The following is a 20,955-nucleotide window of genomic DNA, read 5'->3' as shown; positions in this document are numbered from 1 at the left end:
TTTATAGCGACGGAACAAGTGACTCAGCTAGTAGCCTCCGACACCACCGAAGACACAGTCTCGGCAGCCTTAGAAAGAGCAGACTTCTTGATCTGAGGGTTGGTGCTTGGAAAGAAGAGGTCGAGGTAACAGGTCAGCAAGGACACCAAGGCAAACACCAATCTCAACAAAGGAGGCTGAGAACCAGCTTGAGCATCCTCCTCTGGCTTGTTGATTGGCTCAGAAAGGTAAGACTGAAGGGCCAAAAAGACAGCAGACCACGACATGATCTTGTTTCTCATGAACATGGCAGCCATTGGGAGAGTCTGGGAAATCATGCTTCCGGCATCGGCTCTAGCCTTAGCTGGAACGTGGTGGTAACTGAATGTTAGTACTTATTGGGGATAAATTGGAATTGGTATGCATACGGCACCACTAGGTCTTCTCTCTTGCGGGACATATTGTAGTAGTAGTCGTTGAAGTTTGATAGTTGGAAAATGGTCGCGGCATGCATAGAAGCCAGACCGCCCTGGGTGGTGTCCGGTTTGGGCAAGATTATATCTATAAATTATTAATGGATGATGCTGATTTGATACTTTTAATTAATTGTGCTATCGCTGCACTTGACGCTGACGGTCAAACCAGCTTTGATGACCACGATCCAGCGTGAGCTCTAAGTACTCTTGGTTAAGAGATCACGCTGACCGAAATGCATGGCGACTATGGATAGTATCATATCAACGATATGCTGTATGACTGGAGACTCATCCGTCAGTTCATCTATCTTCTCTCGTATCTTGATGGCCTTCTTGGCCAAGTCACGGACGATGGCCATCTCCTTGTGCTCAAGCTCACGATCTAGCCGAATGAAAGTGACGAAGATCCACTTGCCTAATTCCTCAGGCATGCTCATCAGTAGCCACTTTGTGTAATACACTATGAGCTTGATGACCGTCGTATGGTCTAGAACCTCGAGGAAGTTTGCGTCGGGCTGCTCCGAGAACACCTTCTTTCTCCATTGAGCTGCTGAGTTGGGTATGAAGCAGTTGTAGTCGAGCTCGGAGCGCTCCAACCGGACTTCTCTGGCCTCCTTCAAAGCCGTGAAAGTACTCATGAACTCATCCACTTTTTCCTGTGGCACAATATGCTCCTCGTGAGAAGAAGCGCTTGTACTTTCCTTTTTGACTCTCTCCACGTAGTGGAACAGCCGATCTGCTCTGGCCTCTTCTCGTACAGACATCAAGTAGCGATACACCAGGTCATCGCTATCGATGTTGTTGAGGGGAAATGCACCATGTTGGCCAAATTCATCATCTAGTGGGCCTTGGGTGTACCGAAAACTGGAGTCTTCGACTTTCTGTCGTTTTCTGCTGGTAGTCATGTTTGTGATAACTCGATATTGACCCCAGGCCTAATAGCGGTTTGGTCACGTGACAAGCATACTGGGAATCTATAATCTATTCTTAGCCCCAATATGATCTTCCAGGGCCAATTTAGCTCTCGGTAGTGTTTTTGGCCTCTGGAGTCGCTGTAGATTCACCGTTTGTGCTTGCAGCGCCATTTTCAACTTTCCTCTTCTTACGTGCTATGGTGGGTCCAGTAAGAAGCTTTTTCAAGAACCTTTCGTCAAACTTCGACCTACAGGTAGGACAATGGCCCAGCTCGGGGACCTTGCTCATGATGCAAAGGCAGACGGAACAAACGAAGCCGATATCGACGGGCTTTCCTGTGATAAAGCAGCTTGCCTTATAGTTAACGTTCGAATTCGTCGGAAGAATGACGATAGAACGAAGAGAGGGCTCCAAAAAGTATGCTGTTGAAAGCACTTGCATCAAGCCCTGGGGCTCCTTGATATGCAAGTACACACCATTGGTTGCATCAGCCGCCTGTTGAAGATATGGAGCCTGGTGTCCTCCTAACTTGGCCACGTCCAAGGGAACCTTCATCTTTTGTGCTGCAAAAATGGAGTTCATGATGGCTATGTAATTGGACTCGTAAGTGTCGTTGGGCGTGACAATAAGGACCCTAGCGTGCATCGAAGTCGTCAGGGCATTACCCGAATTTCCTGAACCGCCCAGTGAGTTCATTGTAGATGCCGTAGAATTAATGGCTGATGCAGTTGTGGTGGAAATGGACTGATCCACATGCAATAAACGGTTGGTGTAAGTCAAAGCTCGCAGCAAGGCACCTGCAACTGTGGACGTATTCTTCTCCTTTTCTCCAAGCTCCTTTGACATTCTATCCAAGGCTTCGTTGAGCTTTCTCATCACCATTTCGTCAACAAGTCGAAAGTTTCTGTACATGCCTTTGTTGACCAATGTGGGCTTGTCACCAGTGCCATCTACATCCTGTTCCTCGGACAGACTTTCAACATTGGGATGCAAGATCTCTGACCCAAAAGGCAGTGATAAAATAAAACAGACTTGGTTACTGTTGTTGAGTGAAAGGTGGGCGTTCAAGAATACCAATAGAGTCTTGACTGTTTCTTGGATGGTGACTTGGTTGCGAAGAGCATACCAGGATCTGGGCGTAAGCTCGAATATAAGTGTTAGAAGCGAAGGATTGTCATTTAGCTCTTCAGGCGCAGGAAGGTCCGTGTAGATGCTATCAGCTATACTGTCCATGGATAGGGCTGGGTTATATCAGTGAGAGGGTTCAGTGCTGCTCTGACATAACTTACACCCGTACACCCATTTGCAGCCAGAGATCTACTTTAAAGCCAGCCGGGCATCGTAAACTGTAGCATTTGAAAGCTTCATAAAACTCTCTTTCTGAATTGCCCCCAACCTCTACATCGTCATACCCCGTCTGTATATTGACTCTGTGAGCCACCTATCTCCCATAACCATCCGTAACCAACAACCGGAAACAAAACAAACTATTTATCTGTGACGATTACTCGCCGATGTCCTCGTTCCAGTCGTGAGGACGCTCGGTAATGAAACGAGTCATCAATTCCTTGCACTTGGTGTCATTCAAGTTCACCACCTCGATACCCTTCGAGCGGAGCAACTCCTCGGCACCAACAAAATTTTCATTCTCGCCAATAACGACTCTCTTGACGCCGTACAAGATACAAGCTCCAGAGCACATGTTGCACGGAGACAAAGTGGTGTACATGGTGCACTTCTTGTAAACGCTGCCTTTCAAACGGCCGGCTTTTTCCAAAGTGTCGATCTCACCATGCAAAGTGGCAGAATCCTTCTGGAATCTCAGGTTGTGGCCACGGCCCAAGACAGTGCCATCTTCGTGAATAAGGGCACCTCCGATGGGGATTCCTCCAGTGTCGTAACCTGACGTTAGTATCGTGACCGGAATATTGGAGTTTCTCCGCATTACATACTTTTTTGAGCCTCCTCAAAAGCGATTTGCATGCCCTTGGCGTCGTCGAAAGCCATTTTTGAACTGTGAACTAAAATCTCGGAAACTTGATGAGCTTTCGCAAGACTCGGAGACACTATGGGTGCAGTACGGGCAAGCGTCATACACGGAATCGAACGTTAACCCCAGGATCTTTCGCGCTTTGCGACACTTTGCTCTAACGGTTTTTGCGCACACGCTGCAAGTCAGCTTGTCATACCGCTCGGAGTTGGATAATATTTTTTAGCAGGTGAGACATTCAGATATAAAGGAAAATCCGAAAGGCTATCGATAAATGTTGATATTGCCGTTGCGCTCCACAGCAGCTACCATCGGTTTTGCTCGCCGCAACACTGCTAATCCTGTAATGGCATCGTACCGTGGAATGTCCGAGCCTCTCTTATTTGTTTTACCCGTGCTTTGTTCGTAGGCAACGCTTAGTCTAGAATTCACTTGAGTTCTACCAAAGTTGCTCTTGTCGTGGAAAACCAGGCTGGAGGCTCTGGTGTCTTGTAGGTCCCAAACTATTATGCTGCTGTCGCTAGTAGTCAGGACGAAGTACCCATCACTATGCGGGTTGACGCCTCCACGTTGAATCAAGTCAAGCGTCAGAGGACTTTCGTCCACGGGCCTGTCAAGATCCAAGGTGAATTCCGAGAAAAGCTCATCCAAGTTCACATCCTTCTCCAGCTTCATCTCCTGAAGAGCATACTTTTTGATCTGAGGGTTGTCAGTGTTGGCTGTGTAGATCTCTCGACACTCGAAGCTGGGAATTTCCCAGACTGTAATGTCAGCATCCCTCAGTCCACCAATCATTGCGAAATAGCTATTACTGTTAGGCTTTTCCGTGAGTCTGCTGCTGCTGGGAACCAGGATAAGCTTTCGAATAGCGCACTTTTGAACGGTAGAGCTATCAATCGTCACCCTCCAGGATTTCACGAGTACAAGGAAGCGAAGGTCCCAGAGACACAAGATGCCATCTGTTGTGCCAACAAGAACCCAAATACCGTTCTTCGAAAATAGGAAGGACGATGGCACACCATGGATAAGTGGATTCTGAACCTCAAAGAATATCTCCAGTGTGATGATGTCGATGGCGACGACCATGCAGCTGCTTGTGACCGCCACACAGAGAGATCTGTCGTTCGTCGTGGCAAAATGTAAGCTCGTAGCAAATCCATCCTTCAAGTCCGTGCTGCGAATCTTGAATAGTCTCGTGTACTTCGTGATCTTTCTCGCTTTATTCCTTGCTACTATCACACGGAATAGGCGAATTCTACCATCAGCGGTGGAAACAGCAAACACGAAACGATGGGGAAGAAAAACTATATCCGTGACTGCACTCTTCAAATCAACGACTAGACTAGCACTCTTGGACATAGTGTTCTTCTCCAATTTGCTCGCATCCCAAACCTTAACTTTACCATCCTCTGATCCAGTGACAAAGAAATCTGAAGTTGGACAGGCCACAATTTTGGTGATGATTTCGTGTGAGCTTGGGTCACTCTTGGCATTGATCAGAGTTACTAGTATACCTTGTAGATTCAATTCAGGCAAGGCTGCAGCTTCACCACTGTTCTTGATCACAGAACCGAAGTCAGCAAAATCATCAAGTGACGGACCGAAAGAAAGGTTTCGAAGGTACTCAGAAATGTGAGGATTGGCATCGTGGTAGTTGTGTCTCATGGATGCAGAGATGACACTAGATGACCCTGCCCCGAATACTTTATGTATCAGGTACGCGTCTCGAGTTTGCTGATGACGATGGTGATGATGATGAGACTTGTGAGCTCCAATACCATCGCTATGACTTATTTCGAGCTCGCCGAGAACATTGGCTGCCACTGTCTGCGATGATGCCTTTGCTTTTTGAGTGCTGGAGAAAAATAATCCCTTACCTTCGTTGGTGGAGCGGATGGAGCCAGTCTCTCTGACATCAGGAGCAGGCACGCTTTCGATGGTCTTCGCATGGCTGTCTATTGGTTCAGTCTTGAAACATATATCGAAAAAGACATTGATAGGTGGTACGTTAACTTTCGCCGCCATGTTGTACTCCTCCTGACTATTGCTGGAAGCATGAAGTTTTGAGCGATTAAGACTGATAAAATGATCTTTCAAAGCAAACACCTTCCAAAGATCCTTCTCTTCCATGCCAACTGATTTGAGCTTAAGAATCCACTGCTTATCCTCAGATGACAACGCAATATCACTCAGCCTCTTGCTTTCACCAATTGAGCTGCTTGTGGAGTGGGGAACATAGACTGACTTTCCCATATCCTTAGAGTAAGACACCAACTTCCTTCTTCCGTTCATTTGGTTGATAGCAGAAAAAGTGGTTTGTTTCCAAAATAGTGACTTACCTGTTGCATTTGACGACCAAATGAGGGCTGTCTCGTAAACCTGCTTCAGAAGTGGCTTGGTGACGCAAGGATATAAAGTTTGCCAATTCATGAGGGAAATGTCATAGGATAGGTAACTTTTGATGATGGGGTATAGGAAGCAGAACCTGTCAGCATTCAGAAGATTGTCGCTCACCACCAAAATTATATTAAGGACCGATTGACGGATCCATTCATTGGGTTGAAGGAGTAGTATAGAGCAGTTGGTAAGCACCTCCTTGTATATGGACAATGCATTGAACTCGGAAGCTGGATTGATGAGCTTTTCCTTTAAGAAATGATGGAAAATTTCGAGAATCTTGAGAACGACAGACAGCTCGTGATCTCCTAGCGTTTGGAAAAGTAAGGGTAATAAGTATTGCTCGAAAGCTAAGGTACCGATAAAAGGCCCTATTTTGATAATGGAGGATAAAAATGCAAGACGTAATTGGTAGCTGGGATCGTTCAAGTAAGTAATCAAATGTGGAAGAATTAGGTCATTCGTCTTGTCTGCTCCAAAAAATTCACAGAGCGGTAAGATTTCATTCACCAAACCTATGCGAACAGCAACATCTGGGTCGGTAAGAAGGGCCTCGGTGAGATCTTTGAAGTCTGTAAGTGAACGCTGTCTTATCGAGTCCAGTTCCGGGGCAGCTTCCCCATTGCTCACATCTGATGCAAATTGGGTTGTGCTTGAGCGGTATTGCCTTGAGCTGAGAGTAAATCTTTCCGATACCGATGCCAAGTAGGGAAGACATGTAGCAAGAGTTAAACGAAGGTACCTCACTTCCTCCTTGTGAGCTGAACTGAGAAATGCAATGCTTTTCAAGAGTGGTGATAAATACTCTGTGAAAAGTTGGGAATTGATGGCGTTGATAGAAACACAACTTTCGAGCAAATTTGTGGCTGCCAAAAGTGCAACGCAAGGGACTCTCGTGGAGAGATTGGTGTGTGGTGGGAAATTGTTGCCATCATTCGTAGTATATGTAGCCTGAGAAAAACCAGTCTCCTCCAAAAATTCATCTATCAAGCTGCAGATGTAAGGAAGCGCTCTGTCAAGCTTTGCATCATCGCTTATTCTTTCAGAAAGCGCCAAGATGATTTGACAGGCCTTTATTTTATTACCCGGGCGTTTGAGGGTGCCTAAAAGTGAGCACACGGTGTTCAACAAGATCAACGCTCCAGCCTCCTCTTGTTCAACCTTACGTATGGTGTAGTCTTCAGGTAGACCTCCCAAATTTATCTTCAAGACTGGGCCAGAGTAACGCACTGGAGGTGTATCAGAATCGTAGGAAAACAGGAGAGCTCTTGTGATGTCCTCAAACGAGTCGTAAATCATCTCCAACCGGGAATCACTAGGCGAAACGTAGTCGCTGTTTTCTGCCACCACATGAAGCTCGGCGTTGTTAATGTCACACATGAACTTGTACAAGTAGTCATAGAAGTATTCTGGAAATAAAGTACCTCTGTACTCGTCAAGAAGATCATGAGCCAGCGAACGGTCAGAAGGCTCGATACTAATCAACGTATTTACCAATTGACGCACATTGCTATCCGAAATGCTCGAGATGTTGGGCTCCAACTCGCCTTTCTTGAATTTAAACAAGTCAGACAAAGTAAAGGTTGGCTCGCCGTCATTGTAAAGCTCTGCAATCACACACCCTGCCGAAAACAAGTCCATTGAGCTGGTGAGCACAGACTGTGCCGGTGCTTTCTCCTGGTAAAACCGCTCTGGGGCCAAGTAGCAAGTTCTTCTGTTAGAGCTGTCGAAGTAAAACACAAACTCACTTGGATTGTCGCCAGGAAGATGCACTGGCTTGATGTGACTCGAGAAATCCGAAAGAACTAGCCAATTGGAGGACGACACGAGGAGGTTCTCAGTCTTGATGTCGCCGTGGCATATGTTTAGCTGGTCATGGAGCAATTGCAAAGTATTGAGGAGCTGAAAAGCAATCCATGCTTTCTCAACAGGTACAAGGAAAGGTCGTAGCGAAAGACGGTCGTATAAGTTGGACTTGACGAGCTGTCTGATCATGTAACCTGCCAGGTCAGTTTCAATGATTCTGTGCCAGGGCTGCACATTTGGATGGGATGATAGAAGCAGCGCCTCTTTTCCTAGAAGCTCAGCAGTGTCTGGAAGTTTGATGCCCACTGCAGGTGGTTTTATGAATACTTTGATGACCACGAGAGTGTGGTCGGTTGTGTCATATGCTCTGATGGTTTTGAGGAACCGACTATCGTTAAGTACATCAAGGAAGGTGAAGCCGGGTAACACATCCACGTAGGCTCTTAGAGCCACCGTGTGTGCCTGTGGTGCTAAAAGGGAGAGACTTACACCCATATTGATGATGGTGTAGGTGAGTATTTACTACTACATAACTGTGCTGATAGACTGCAGGCAGGTGCATACCTACCTTGACCAGGACCCCTCCACAACACCTGTTTGTTGAATGATAGCAAGCTGGAGTCGTCAGCGGATGACGGCTTTTGCCATAAATATTTTGATTTACAACGCAGGCGAAAAGGCAGGGTTACCTGCGCTGGTGAGACTCCATTTCCTCGTCTGAGCCCAATTCAAAGGAGTCGAAACGACGCAATCCCAAGGTCTCTTCGGCTTCGTACTCACCTCTGTTCATTTGCATGGATCTTCTCATCGAGGAAAAACCGCCCACGCCGTTGTCTAAGGGTCCCATGTCCTTGCCCTGGTGCACACCGAAAATCTCCTTGTCAAAACCGCCGTGCTCCTTGCGGGAGATGTTGAGGAGGTAGACGCCGGAGAAAATGACCAAAAATCCAATCAAAAGGGAGATCACATTGACGGCCGATGTGGTGTTGAAGCCCTTGAACAAGATGAACGAGGCCACAAGCGTGCAAGTGGTGAAAGTCACATAGTAAAGCGGGTTGACGATGGAAGTGTCGAACTGGTCAAGGGCCTTATTAAAGTAGTTCATTTGCGTGAGAATGCAGACCACCACCACGCCAATGAACACGTAGGTGGACATGTGAGTGAACTGGTTATTTCCAGCAAACGTCAACTTGAGGGCAATGCCAAAGGCCTTGATGGACATGACGGAGATGGAGCCCACACTCAGGCAGATGGAGATGTAGATCATGGGGTTTGTGTGGCCGTACTTGGGCACGATCTTGTAGATGGTGAACAAGGAGTAGACCGTGACCAAGAAGGAGTAGAAGAGGAACCCCGCCAGGGTAGCGTAGTCCAAGATCTCGTCGACGGTTTCCACCTCCTTGTCAGGAGGAGCGTGCAACACGATAATGACGGAGCCCATGAGGCAGATGGCACAGCCCATTCTGCCCAAAACACCCAACTCTTCCTTCAAGAAGATGGCGGCCAAAACAGCACCAATAATGACAGAAAGAGCCCCCAACGGCGTCACCAAAATAGCAGGCGCAAAAGTGTAGGCAGCGAAATTGGCCACCTCGCCGACAGCCATGGTGATGATGCCCGCCCACCAGATGGGGTTTTGAAGATACTGGTGGGAGTTTGCGTTGTCGGTGCCCGATTTGTTGGACGTGTCCATGAGGCCCTTTTTCGTGATGATGAAGGAGGTGCCGATCGCCAACGACGACAGCATGGCGAGCGCAAGCCCGATGTATTTGTCGTCGACCATGGTGTTGGAGTAGTTGTTCGGTGGAGATGCAGCGTAGCGAGCATAAGTCACAACGGGAAGGAATCAACACACCAGGCGTGTTTGGGCGACGGGTGAGGAAAAAAAAGTGGGTGTTTCTGGAATTGGGGGAGTTGGAGGTGGAGGTTGATTTGGGGGTGTTTTTGGGTGTTTTTGTTTTTTCTGATTGGGAACTGGTGGGTATGATGGGAACTGGTGGGTGAGGTCTGGAATCATGTAGACCTGACGCGGCAGACCCCAATAGAGTTTGACAGTGGAATAACGATCGAAAATAAGAATGTGGTATATTGTTGAAAGGATGATTCTTACATTGGTATATTTGGAGTTTGATGAGAATCAGGTGGAGCTGGAGGGAGATGGCATGGACTGGAGAGTACGATGCAACAGAACAAGTCGACGATGCCTCCACCATAGACTTTTGAAGTGGATTTCTTTGACGTTTTCGCTATTTCATTAGAAACCCACGCCTTCACTACAAAATCTACACTTTTCATCCAACTTCTTCAAATTGCAATGTGGCACTCGGCGACGTGTCTCGGTGTGGAATGGCTGCAAAATACCAGCCAGCTGCGCCCTCATGCACCTTCCAGGCTTCACTCACATCGAGACCACTCCAACAGACTTCAACAACTTCTATCATAATTTCGTAAATTCCTTTGAAGTTTTTTGCCGCCTGATTCAAATTCAAAGTGCTGTGCCACGGCGGCTAACCGCAAGGCGGTGCAGCGGACCACGAGGTGCACCGTTCCAGGCGAGGCTATGGAGCAGCTGGACAACAGATATACAATCAACAAGATAGATACTTTGATCGAGAAATCACACATTTGTTGTTGGCGAAAAACGACTCAAAAAGAACCATGAACATGCAGTTGATGGCCTTTTGTTGTTCTTTTAGCTAGCCCTGCGGTGTAGACTGAGGTGTAGACTCAGTTGCACAGGGTAACTAGAAACACAGATCGAAGAATGCCGATCGATCCACGTACACCACCTTCCAACGATCTCAGATCCATTTTAACAATCACCCATTTTCGAAGCCTCTGCACTAAATCCCTACACCTTTGGACATCTAGACCATCAGTCCAGGCTTAGTGGGGACCCCGGTGATTCACTTCTCTTGCAGTGGACCCCTCAGGCAGACATTTGTCGTGTAATGCTACGACATGTCCCCCGAAGCAAGTAGATGCAATCTTCCCTTCCAACACATTTCGATCATAGGAGAGTAGAAAAAAGAAGGAATGCAAATTCATGAAACAGCGAAAACGCTGACTTTTATACTTCGAGGGTCCCTCCACCGGTCCACCGCACCGTTGAGGCTGCCGCTGTTGCAGATATTATCTACGATCTTGCGAGCTTAAGAGACAGCGGCATATCAGTCATAAGACCACAAAACCTCTAGAAACCCCTTTCTCTGCTCTTTTTTCAATTTCCTATGCTTCAGAATATCCTGCTTTTTCTTATCTTCCCGTTTGTGTAACTCCCCGGAACAGCCCCGTTTGCCTTGCTACTATGGCGCTCCCCTGAGTCGTTGCCTTATCAGCCGCATGGTGTCAAAGAGCCGCAACAAGAGACAAGCGATAGAAAAGTCAAAACCACGGATGGAAATTCTACTGAATTAGATCTTATATTATACGAGCAGGCCACCCCGGTATCGGGGGAATTGCCCAATCGGTGAGGCCGAGTCGGTTGGCTGCGAATAGATAAGGATGGTCTAGGTAGCCTAGACTCGATGGTTCTTCCGAAATCGGTCTTTTTTGTAAAATCCGCCAAATCGATTGAAATCTTCTTCTCCGTTCAAAAACATCCCTAGTCACCCTCCGAGCTACCTTATCGTCCCGATTTGGAACTCCGGAGCAGCCACAGTGGACCAGATATCAGACACGCCACCCACGCAGAAGCCAAATACACAAAAGATAAAAGAACCCCGTATCCCTGAAACTCTTTTCCTTTTTTTCACAAATCTAAACTTTTTTTAACCCATCCCGTCACGCTCCACGGCTTCTTTCGATCCACGTCACGAAACCAACATTTCTCGAGCCCCCCTCCCATACCGGCCCCGCGTGCTCCTCATCAAACCCCTCCAAGCAACACCTCAGAACCGTTGCAAACAAAGGGTCCTTCTTTCTAATCCTCCGAGGCCACCCAAAACAAACGCATTTTTGCACAAGAAGACTATTCTTGAAGAAGGCTTCCTTTAAACAACATCCTCCCCCACTCCGTCTTATCTGAATAGCCAGCCTCCACAATGAACCTGGAGAACCAGGAGAACTCGGCGTCTCTGGGAAAGCTCCTTGAGCTGCACGCCTCCATCTACAACGCCCTCACAAACCCAGATCTCGATGTCAACATCCCCCATTCTCCTGGGCCCATGGACCTGAGACTCACATCTACCTTCCTGCTGTGGCAGAACCTCCACCTTCCTGAATCCGTGACACGTCTGTTGTTTGCAGCTCGCTCCAGCGGATCGCCAAGCTCCTTCAAACCGCTGCTGCTGATTTTGCTGTCGGAGGACGAAAGCATGGTGCTTGTGCCCCTGGCCAAAGGTCTGGTGATGGTCTTTGAAACTGACGAGGAGTCCGAGGCAGAGGAGCTTCCTGAAATGCCCAGGAAGTACGGCTCGTGCCCACAGTTTAACGACGACGACTCCACGTTGACCGAGGAGAGACCAGAGCGCAAGATAGCGCTCCCTCTGAATCCCTCCTTCATCATGCCCAAGATATCCTTATCTGATCCTCAGCACCGCTACCGCCTCACTATCGTCACCTCTGGCAACAGCAACATGAAGAGCCAGACGCTGAAGCTCACGGCTTTCTTCAGAGACGCATTTGGCCTGTTGATGCAGCGCATCCAGATCTCTCACTTGGCGGTCTCAAGCGGTCCGCTGAAGCTCGATGTGTCCATGCTTCAGTCTTCAGATTTGGTGTTTATTGTCAATGACGGCACTATGGCCATCCCTGAGGTTCTCTTGGCCGCCGCTGAGGGCCAGAAAGATCTCCCCAAGCTCACCATAATCAACATTGTCACCACCAACTATTTCGTCAATCTTGTCGACTTGATCTCCGCCTGGCGGCCCTTCCAAATCTGGAAATGTCCTTCCTTGTACAGCGACGCGTTCCTTACGAGAATCAAGAGCTTCGTGGAAGACGAGCTCCTCGACACTTCTGGCGGCCGGTACGCCAAGGAGTTCGAAGCTCATAAGAGGAAGCACCAGCGTGGAGAAACGGCTGACGATAATGTTGTGGATGGAGATGCTCTCAACGCCTCCAATTCCATGTATGACAGCTTGGTAAGACCCAGCAAGCCATACTACAAGGGCATCGAGCGGCAGATTCGTTCTGAGCTTCTGATGTCCCAAAGCTTCAGCAACACAGACCCATTGAGGCTCTCCTCGGACGCACACAGCTTTGCACACATTTATCGTATCGCCAAGGCCCTTTTGGGAATTCACAATTCTAGCGACGATTTACAGCTCCAGCGTGTGGGTGGCTCTCAAAGCCTCACTTCTTGGATCTGGTCTTTAGTGCCTGCTAGAAACGTGTGGCTAATTTGCAGCTTTTCCATGGGTCTTGGAGTTGGAGTGACTGTGGCCAGTGGTGCGGCCAGTGTGTTTGCCGTTTACTTCTACGATTCAGCAAAGCTTTACGCTTCAGCAGCATGCGAGAAGATACTTTCTAAGGTATCAACGCCACGGGTTCCTCTGAATGTGGTTCCAGAGGTCAAGTCGTTGGACAAATTTGCAGAAGCGTTTGGCGACAGCATCGTGAGCTGGACTCACGGTGTCATCGATGCAACTATGAGCTTGTTAGATACAAAGTTCGTCTCAGACATGTTGGTTTGGCTCAACACATACGTTCAGAATGTCAAATCACTCAGCTCGGTAGCTATGGCAGCCGCACAGAATGGAGTCGAGAAAACCATACGACTCTTCTCTAGTGCCATCAACATCATGCCATAGCTACATTCGGTGCATACAGGTGAATGGGTTTGGTTTAATATATACAAGTATCGAAATGTTGACTGCGTTAGCTTACCATGAAGCTCACGTTCTTGTAGAAGTCGAGCATGGGATTCTCTCCCTTCTTGGTAGTGGTTGCCTCCACATCAGACCATTGCTGCAAAAACTCCTTGTGCAGCTCTACCCGAGCCAATTTGCCCGTAACCTGTTTGTACATGTCACTAGCCAAGGCAAAGTCTGTAGGAAACATGATATCGAAATAGCCCTGATGGCACATGTAGGTAGACACATCCACCATTCTGTCTTTGATGACTGTCTGGACCACTGGGGCATTGTAGTAGCCAGGCATTGTGTTTGGCAAATAATTAAAATCTGAACTTATGAGTGTGTGGTTTGGAAACCTGTGCTTCAAGATCTGGAAGAATTGAAGAAGTCTGGTTGGAATAAACTCTCCCGGTGTAAGATGGTCCTTGAAAGGGAGGAGTTTATCCTTGACCGACGCTTTGAAGGTCGAATGGAACAAAGGGTGTATGTTGTCGGTGTTGACGAAAGGCGCCATTGATTTCAACAGAAGCATTTTGCCCATCATATTCTTTGTCTGGGGTAATATTGGGAAGCTGCCATTTTCTCTCAAACTCAAGTATGCGTCAGCGTATCTCGTCAATTCTGGGGTGAAGAATTCGTAGAAGTCTCCCGATTCGTCTACGAGAACATGACCTTGGTATGGCTCGCCAGTGGTGATATCATAACGGATGACATCGTGAGCAAAGTTGTCAAACACCTCCAATGCTATGAAGAAACAGGGATCATGGATTACCTTGTCCCACTTAAAGATCGACTTGTTGATGATCTGCACTTTATTCTGGTCAAGACCTTGTGACACAAGCTTCTGGCCTAGCGCTTGAGAGTACTGCTTGAGAGCCAATTGATCAGAGATCTCAATGATCTTGTACTGGGTTCTTCTGTAGATGTCTGGCTCGTTTTGCTTTATGAAATTCAAGATGTTGCACATGAGTGTACCATTTCCACCGCCCATTTCGTAGATTATGAGATCATCGTATGGATAGTACCCATTGAGCTTGTAATTCACGACAATGAATCTGGCCAAGGCTTCACCGTAGTACGGAGAAAAGAGCTCTGTGGGTGTATGCCAAAGCTGGTGTGACTTTTTCGTTTCTGGAAAACCTCCACTAGCCACCAAATCTTGACGATGCACTGTTTGCGCTGCTTTAGCGAATTTGGATGTTGGAGATGCTCGAGGCATATCTTGTGGTGAGATCAATGCTTTGCTAGACGACTTGGGCTTTGCTTCCTTATCTTCAGTTGGAGCTCTCTCGGCCTTGACCTTGTTCACTTCCGGATTGAGCTCGTCATACTTTGTATAAGCCTTCTTCCAGGCATCCATGAACTCGTCAACGTCTTCAATCTCGTTATAGTCGAACGGCTTGTCCTTGTGGAAGATCTCGACTTCTTGGGAGAAGTACCCATAATGAGGGTTGTAAAGCGAATCGTCAATGAAGTCTGATACAAGCATCTTTGTTTTACGAGGCCTCGTTTTTAGTCTAGCCATCTTGGCAGCATTCGTTTCTGGGTACTTGTTGAACACATCCTGAGGACTGTGGTCTTTGAAGGGATAATTTGTGGCGTTTTTGTAGATATACTCCAAGACATTGAAGGAGCTTTCACTGCCCTGTCCTTTTTGAAGCGGATGTGCTCCAATTGAGTCTCTTTTGCTGGGGTCGTTCAGGACTTTGAATGCAAAGGTATCTGGTCTGATGGAGTATTCGTGATGTTTTCCGCTATCTTCTTCCTTGAAGGGCACTTTTCGGAAATTCTGGAAAAGCAGGCGCCTGCTGGTCCTACTCACTAAGCCAGGAAGCTTCATATCATCGAGAATGAGTAGTAGTGGATCAGAACTAATACTTCGCGATGCGACTTCACCTGGGGTAGGTTTGGTGGGAGATGGAGAAATAATAAGATATTGAGTTTTTTATGGAGATCGTACAGCTTCGTTTGCATTTGCGTTATGTCGATTTAAAGATTTGTCTGTGAATCAGCACACTTTTTCATTATTTATGTACTAGGCCCAATGGCCATGCTTACTTCAATCCACGCCTGATTGTGATGCAAATTGGTTGAGCTGTGTCGTGTGGGTCACTTACTGGCCATACTTTCAAAAACCATCATGGGATACCTGTCACAACGGACTTGAGACATTATTCCCAGTCGGTGTCACCCTTTCGATGGTTGAACCACGACATTTCAACACCACTAAACGGGCTTATGTGAATTTATCCCAAAACGAAGCCCATTATTAAAGGCTCGAGAAGAAACCGACATTTCCCCTCGACGAATCTGCCCAACCCTTCTTTCTCAAACATCGGATCGTTTACTCCTCCTTTTGGAAAACAACCTTCTCCTTCCCGTCAAACTCTTCCATGCACTCAATAATTGTCTTGATGTTGTCTATAGCACTGCTGACGGCGACTCGGATGACTCTATCGCTGACACCAGCAAATCGACATGTGAGTAAATTGCTTTGTATGGTGTAGTCCACTTTGATTTCGTCTTTCTTCAATATGGGGTCCACAGACATGGTCTTCATGGCTATTTCTGCCTGGGTTTCCGTCTCAAAAGGGAGATCGAGTGTAACAATGTGATCTAGCATATTTAATGTTTCGCTTTCAGAATCACGATAGTTTCAAGTGGTTCGAGAAGAGTTCATGCGCTACTCGCTTATGCTACAAGTATACAGTCTTGATCGTAATGTACATTTTGGCAGTTGCCATGATTCTATGCAAGTGCTCTGCAGAGCGATTATATGGATTCGTCTGGAATCTTTGTCGTAAAATATCGTAGGCCTTGTTAAAGCGGGGTCTTCTGCGTGGTTGAGGAGCGGTGCTCTAGCGGAACGTCTTCCATATACTCTAAGTCAGCACGCCTAGTCAATGAATCGTAGTTAGAAGCAATAGTCTCGACAGCAGGGTAAGCTGGATGATGCCTCGATAAAAACAAGTCAATTATATGGGCGGGTGCTGGTTTGTAGCACAGACGGCACACTTTGAACAGCCGGGTTCGCTTGATCCAGAGAATGAGGTGGGAATCATGAACGGTCCAAAGGACATTTCACGCATCAGGGCAAGTAATGTCGTCGAAAAATCTCCTTTTGCCGCTTGGGCTTAATTCTTTGCTCTATCTCGTGGCGAAGCATTCTCGGTCGCTCAAAGTTGTGATCGTCAATCTTGGGCCAGTAGGCCCTCATGTGGAGTCTTCTCTGAGTGGGTGCAAAATTCTGCTTTTTAGGCACTGTGTTGAATTTAGTAAAGTTCAAAAATTGTCCTCGTTTTTTGCCGGCGCTGGATCTGCTCACTGTTCGGCCGCCCCAGGCGCCGTTGACAGTGGAATAAAACGATGATGGGACATATTGCGAAGTGGATGTGAACCTAGCCCTGGAAGTATTCGCAGTTTGTGGAATTGGAAAAGCCAGTTTGGTCCGCTCGTCATTCTTTGCCGATGAGCTTTTTTGGGTTTTCATGGTCCAGTTTGGTTTGCGAGTTTCTTTTCTCACTTTGGTTGCAGCCCTTGGTTTCGTCTTTGGCACATCAGCAGTGCTTTTGACCTCTTCCAAGAGAGATGCATTACCATCCTTGACCAAGTCTGGCTCCTCCTCAGCTTTTCTCTTCCGAACATTCTTCGTAGCAGGAGCTTTACGAGCAGGTTTGGCGATGGCTCTCCTCTCCTCTTTCTCTGCCTGGCTGTAAAGCATCACATTAAGCTTCCAGTCATCCTTATCTGTGGAGTTCTGAAGTCTTAATCTCTCAATCTGCATCTTCTCTGAACAATCAGCTTGAAGTGAACTGATTACAGGCAAGCGAGGCGAAAAGGCGACACTTGATGCTGTTTTGGAGGCACTGCTCTTAGCTTTGAGTATGTCTTTCGCATCAATGGCTTTCATGAGAGATGTCATGTCGTAGGATTTGCCAGCGGGGATAGGATCTGGATGTGATGGTGTCACGCAATCGAGCAGAACCTCTTTCCTCAAAACATGATCGATATCAACTTCGGAGAAGAAGGCACAAGATTGTGGAAGCTCGAGAATCCTTAGCTGCTCACAGAACATTGCACGGGTCCAGAGATTGGAGATCTGAAGAAGAAGTGCACATTTCAATGCATCCTCTTCCTTCGCCATATACCTCACTTCATCGTGCACTGTGATCATAAGCCGGGCATCAACCTTGTACCTTTTGAGAAGGTACTCCATCGATATGACAAGCAAGTGCAAGTAGTCCACACCACTGCTTTGAATTGTCCAGTTGATTCTCGATGTCAAGTAATTATTCTTGTTGAGATACTTTTGAGTCAATGCATCTGTGATGGAAGCACCGAGAACAGGCGTTTGAGGACGATCTTGATATGCAATGGCCTCAAGGGCGTTAAACATCACAGATTCTGTTCCACCGTGATACACACGGCGGCCAAAAATCTTCGAGTTACAACTTTGACCCTTTGTCTGTTCATACAAAGCCACTGCGAGCTTTTGAGCTTCGTCATCTGATAAGCTCGCGTTACACTGCTTCAAGAGGCGAGTAGCAAACTTGACACCAGCACCGTAAATTCTTCCGTAGTTGAAGATTTTCGCATCATTCCGCAGAATCCCCATGATCTCGGCAGTTTTGGAGTGTAGATCAGTCTTCTCGGACTTGTCGCCTTCCAAAGTCATCCAGCCTAAAGATGTACCACCATGAATACGAAACATTGAGTCACCAATCAAAGATGCAATCCAAAGCTCTTCAGAATCAACATCAGCGCCGACGAATGCGTAGCCCGTGGGTGCCTCGATCATTGCTTTGAGCTCAGATCCAATTCGAGTTGCCTTACTGTTGGATGCGGTCAACCAAGTGTTTTCTGTCGCACGTCTTGTGATAGTTCCCATGGTACAAAGCTTTGGTATTATCATTCCCATATCCGAATGCGCTGTACGGTCCTTCTTGGTCTTGAAGAAGCTGTTCTCCTTTCCTTGGGTATCGGAGTACACGACGAATTGTTCGGAGATACGTGCTCTGTTACCAGTCCAGTAAGAAGCGGTGGCATTCAAACTGAGAATTTTGGTAGCATAGTCATACTCTGAGGTAAGAACACCGCTATCAAAGTACCTAAGATAGCTTTTGGACATAATTATCGTGCAGCGTCTTCTGGCACCCTCTGGATGTGGAACTTTGAACAACTCGTAAACGCCATTATCACGCAACTCGGGTAGCATGGCCTCAAATTCCTCGTTAGTCAAGCGAGCTTTTGTGTAATTCTTTGCAAGCATAGCATCAACGATCTCATCTTCAAATGGCACTTTGAAGCACCAACCATTGGAGTCTGTCCAGATCAAGGGATAGCCCTCCCACCTGAGGCGAAGAAGCAATGGTGTAATCCTTGTCCGTACAGTGATGTTCATCTCCCTGCCCTTGTCTCCATTGTCTGAACTTGTCTTGAACAACTCTCTATACCATTCAGGGTAACCCGTTAAGTAAGCCTGTTTGGCGGTGGGAGTTCCATCCTTACGGAGTCGTTGTTCTTTGATCGTCCAGTTGAGCTGTTTGAGCCAGGGATCGTTCTCGATATCCGGTTTGAGTGCTTCGTTCTTTTCAGTGATGTAGCGAATGAGTTCGTTGGCGCGATCTTGTAGAATGGTACCGACTTCGTCACGATTTTGCTGATATACAGCTTCTGCGCTTTCAAGGTACTGGTCCCATTTGCGTGTTGTTGGCAAAAAGAGCTTTCCAAGACTTTTGAGCGCAGCGAAGGAAACTGGATGGGGGTTTCTTTCCCTAAACTGAGGGAACAATTTTTTCGTCACTTGATAAGTAGCAGTGACATCCAGGGCACAGTAGTTCATAAGTTCTTGGAAGTTGTCCACCACCTCAGATTTATCCTCCGTAGCAAAAGTGTCTCGTATGTCCTTTGCGAGTTTTATATCACAGTGGAACTCTGCGACATTGGCCAACGAATTGGTGGCGCCTTTATTGAGCCAGGGGTCTTCAGTCAATTCTCGTGCAAGATCTGTCAAGGAGAAGTCTGATTCAGTATCTGCAGCTCCCAGGTCTGCGTCCTCGGTTCCCGTCTCCTCTAATGCAACTTTATGCTTCTTGTGTTTCACCCATGCGGGTCGCTGTTGGGAGCAGATTCCACTCAATGCAATGTGGAGTGCCATTCCATCTAGAAAGAAGGCTTTTGACTCCTTTATGTTGTATTCCTCGAGAATACGTGCTCTATCATAACTGACATTGTAGCCGATAAGTAGCTTCTCGTCGATCTGGGTGTTGAAGGGTATGAGCTGATTCCAGTTTTTTGACTCACCTGTGAGTATGGGAGACACCCATCCGTACCATGCCTCGGGTGACACTGCCGTGCAGAGGACAGCATAAGGCGATGCTTTGTACATGACCTCGACGTCAAAAACCAATTCGTTTTCGAGTGGGTAGTCCACCTTTTCCGGCTTCTTGCCAGGAGCATAGCGGAACCAGCCGCTTTGGAACTCCCACTTGTTTGGTTGCTTCGGTAGTTTTAGATCGGATTTGAAGAACCGCTGGGCCATGTCTAGGTAAGGTTGTGCAGCATCATAGCCAATTCTGGTGAAATGCTCGTCCAAGGTATTCTTACCTACGAGATCGGGCAAATTGGGTATCGTGATGGGCTCTGAGATGTTGGTTTTCTTGCCTAGGAGGTGGTTGTGCTGGAGATGCTCTTTCGTCAATTTGAGAAGCTCTGGGTTTTTGTCGGTTTGATATGCATTGGGAGGGTTCTTGGGAAACACCTTTTTGTGAATATCATTGGATAAGTACTGGATTCCTAGCTGATTGACTCGGGGTAGCTCTTTGTCTTTATTGGGTTGCCTTAGGATGGCACTGTGATGAATATGTCGGGACCACTGCGTCGATAGCAGCAATGCCCTTTTGGAAATCATGATGTGGGAGCTCTGGTAGAGCAATAGTCGTCCGATGTTTATTTAAAGCAGGGGCTGGTGGCGATCAGCTTAATGACGGTTATTAGAATCCTCAAAAGGGAAGGATCATGAAATGAGCCTTTACAGAAAGGTTGAAAAGGTAAATATTTGGTCACGTGCGCAGTCACGTGCAAAACACGAAAACAATACGGCTGGCTGGCCGGGGCCAGAACGGTGGAGCCTATTGTTGAATTTATGAGGTGTCCTGTGAAAAGCACAATTTTTGGTTCTGTCCTCTCTCTACTATGGCCGCGTATGGGTGTGTAAGAATGGTTGCGAAAAGGCACCTAGCAACCCAAGCGAGCCGGTAATATCAGAAAAGCCCCATTGGGAAACCGCTGAAAATCCAGAAAGCTTCGCTGATGCAAAGTAAGCTTCCATGGAGATGGTTTGTGGACTGTACATGCCGAAGGAACATATTGAAAGGTTATTAAGAAACTCGAGAATTCTACATGCAAAGGCAAATTCAGCCATTTGGGGAGGAGCAATTGCTGTTTATAAGCCCCAGACGCAATCGGGCATCTCTCTCAGTTGCGGTGTTGATGCACCAGATCTCCAACTACTACCTGGAGAGTACGGGTACTTCGTAGAAGAAGTCGAGGTTAAGGTTATATAATGTGAAAAGCTTCAGGAGAAAACGCAATT

At 47.1% G+C, this 20,955-nt stretch overlaps 7 protein-coding genes across 7 annotated transcripts; 1 reads left to right on the top strand and 6 right to left on the bottom strand.

Moving 5' to 3' along the window:
- Window positions 1–23: 23 nt before the first annotated feature.
- On the bottom strand, window positions 24–439 carry C7M61_001987 (uncharacterized protein; the record flags this gene model as incomplete). The annotated part of the gene is made up of 2 exons (XM_024857377.1): window positions 24–360; window positions 408–439. 2 exons carry the CDS (start codon window positions 437–439, stop codon window positions 24–26), a joined length of 369 nt encoding a protein of 122 aa, XP_024714513.1.
- Window positions 440–652: 213 nt separating this feature from the next.
- On the bottom strand, window positions 653–1,360 carry C7M61_001986 (uncharacterized protein; the record flags this gene model as incomplete). Its single annotated transcript, XM_024857376.1, has 1 exon — window positions 653–1,360. One exon carries the CDS (start codon window positions 1,358–1,360, stop codon window positions 653–655), a length of 708 nt encoding a protein of 235 aa, XP_024714512.1.
- A 112-nt stretch (window positions 1,361–1,472) lies between these two features.
- Window positions 1,473–2,603, bottom strand: C7M61_001985 (TFIIH/NER complex subunit; the record flags this gene model as incomplete). The annotated part of the gene is made up of 1 exon (XM_024857375.1): window positions 1,473–2,603. One exon carries the CDS (start codon window positions 2,601–2,603, stop codon window positions 1,473–1,475), a length of 1,131 nt encoding a protein of 376 aa, XP_024714511.1.
- A 271-nt stretch (window positions 2,604–2,874) lies between these two features.
- Window positions 2,875–8,058, bottom strand: VPS15 (ubiquitin-binding serine/threonine protein kinase; the record flags this gene model as incomplete). The annotated part of the gene is made up of 2 exons (XM_024857374.1): window positions 2,875–3,307; window positions 3,692–8,058. 2 exons carry the CDS (start codon window positions 8,056–8,058, stop codon window positions 2,875–2,877), a joined length of 4,800 nt encoding a protein of 1,599 aa, XP_024714510.1.
- Window positions 8,059–8,248: 190 nt separating this feature from the next.
- On the bottom strand, window positions 8,249–9,346 carry C7M61_001983 (uncharacterized protein; the record flags this gene model as incomplete). Its single annotated transcript, XM_024857373.1, has 1 exon — window positions 8,249–9,346. The coding sequence occupies one exon, from the start codon at window positions 9,344–9,346 to the stop codon at window positions 8,249–8,251; it is 1,098 nt and encodes a 365-aa protein (XP_024714509.1).
- A 2,260-nt stretch (window positions 9,347–11,606) lies between these two features.
- C7M61_001982 (uncharacterized protein) lies at window positions 11,607–13,316 on the top strand (the record flags this gene model as incomplete). The annotated part of the gene is made up of 1 exon (XM_024857372.1): window positions 11,607–13,316. One exon carries the CDS (start codon window positions 11,607–11,609, stop codon window positions 13,314–13,316), a length of 1,710 nt encoding a protein of 569 aa, XP_024714508.1.
- A 67-nt stretch (window positions 13,317–13,383) lies between these two features.
- Window positions 13,384–20,271, bottom strand: C7M61_001981 (DNA-directed DNA polymerase gamma; the record flags this gene model as incomplete). Its single annotated transcript, XM_024857371.1, has 3 exons — window positions 13,384–15,232; window positions 15,710–15,945; window positions 16,885–20,271. 3 exons carry the CDS (start codon window positions 20,269–20,271, stop codon window positions 13,384–13,386), a joined length of 5,472 nt encoding a protein of 1,823 aa, XP_024714507.1.
- Between the last annotated feature and the right edge of the window lie 684 nt (window positions 20,272–20,955).

Source organism: Candidozyma pseudohaemuli (assembly GCF_003013735.1).
Source record: "Candidozyma pseudohaemuli strain B12108 chromosome Unknown scaffold00003, whole genome shotgun sequence".
NCBI classification, from domain to species: Eukaryota; Fungi; Ascomycota; class Pichiomycetes; order Serinales; family Metschnikowiaceae; genus Candidozyma; species Candidozyma pseudohaemuli.
This window is presented reverse-complemented; position numbering and strand designations above follow the sequence as displayed.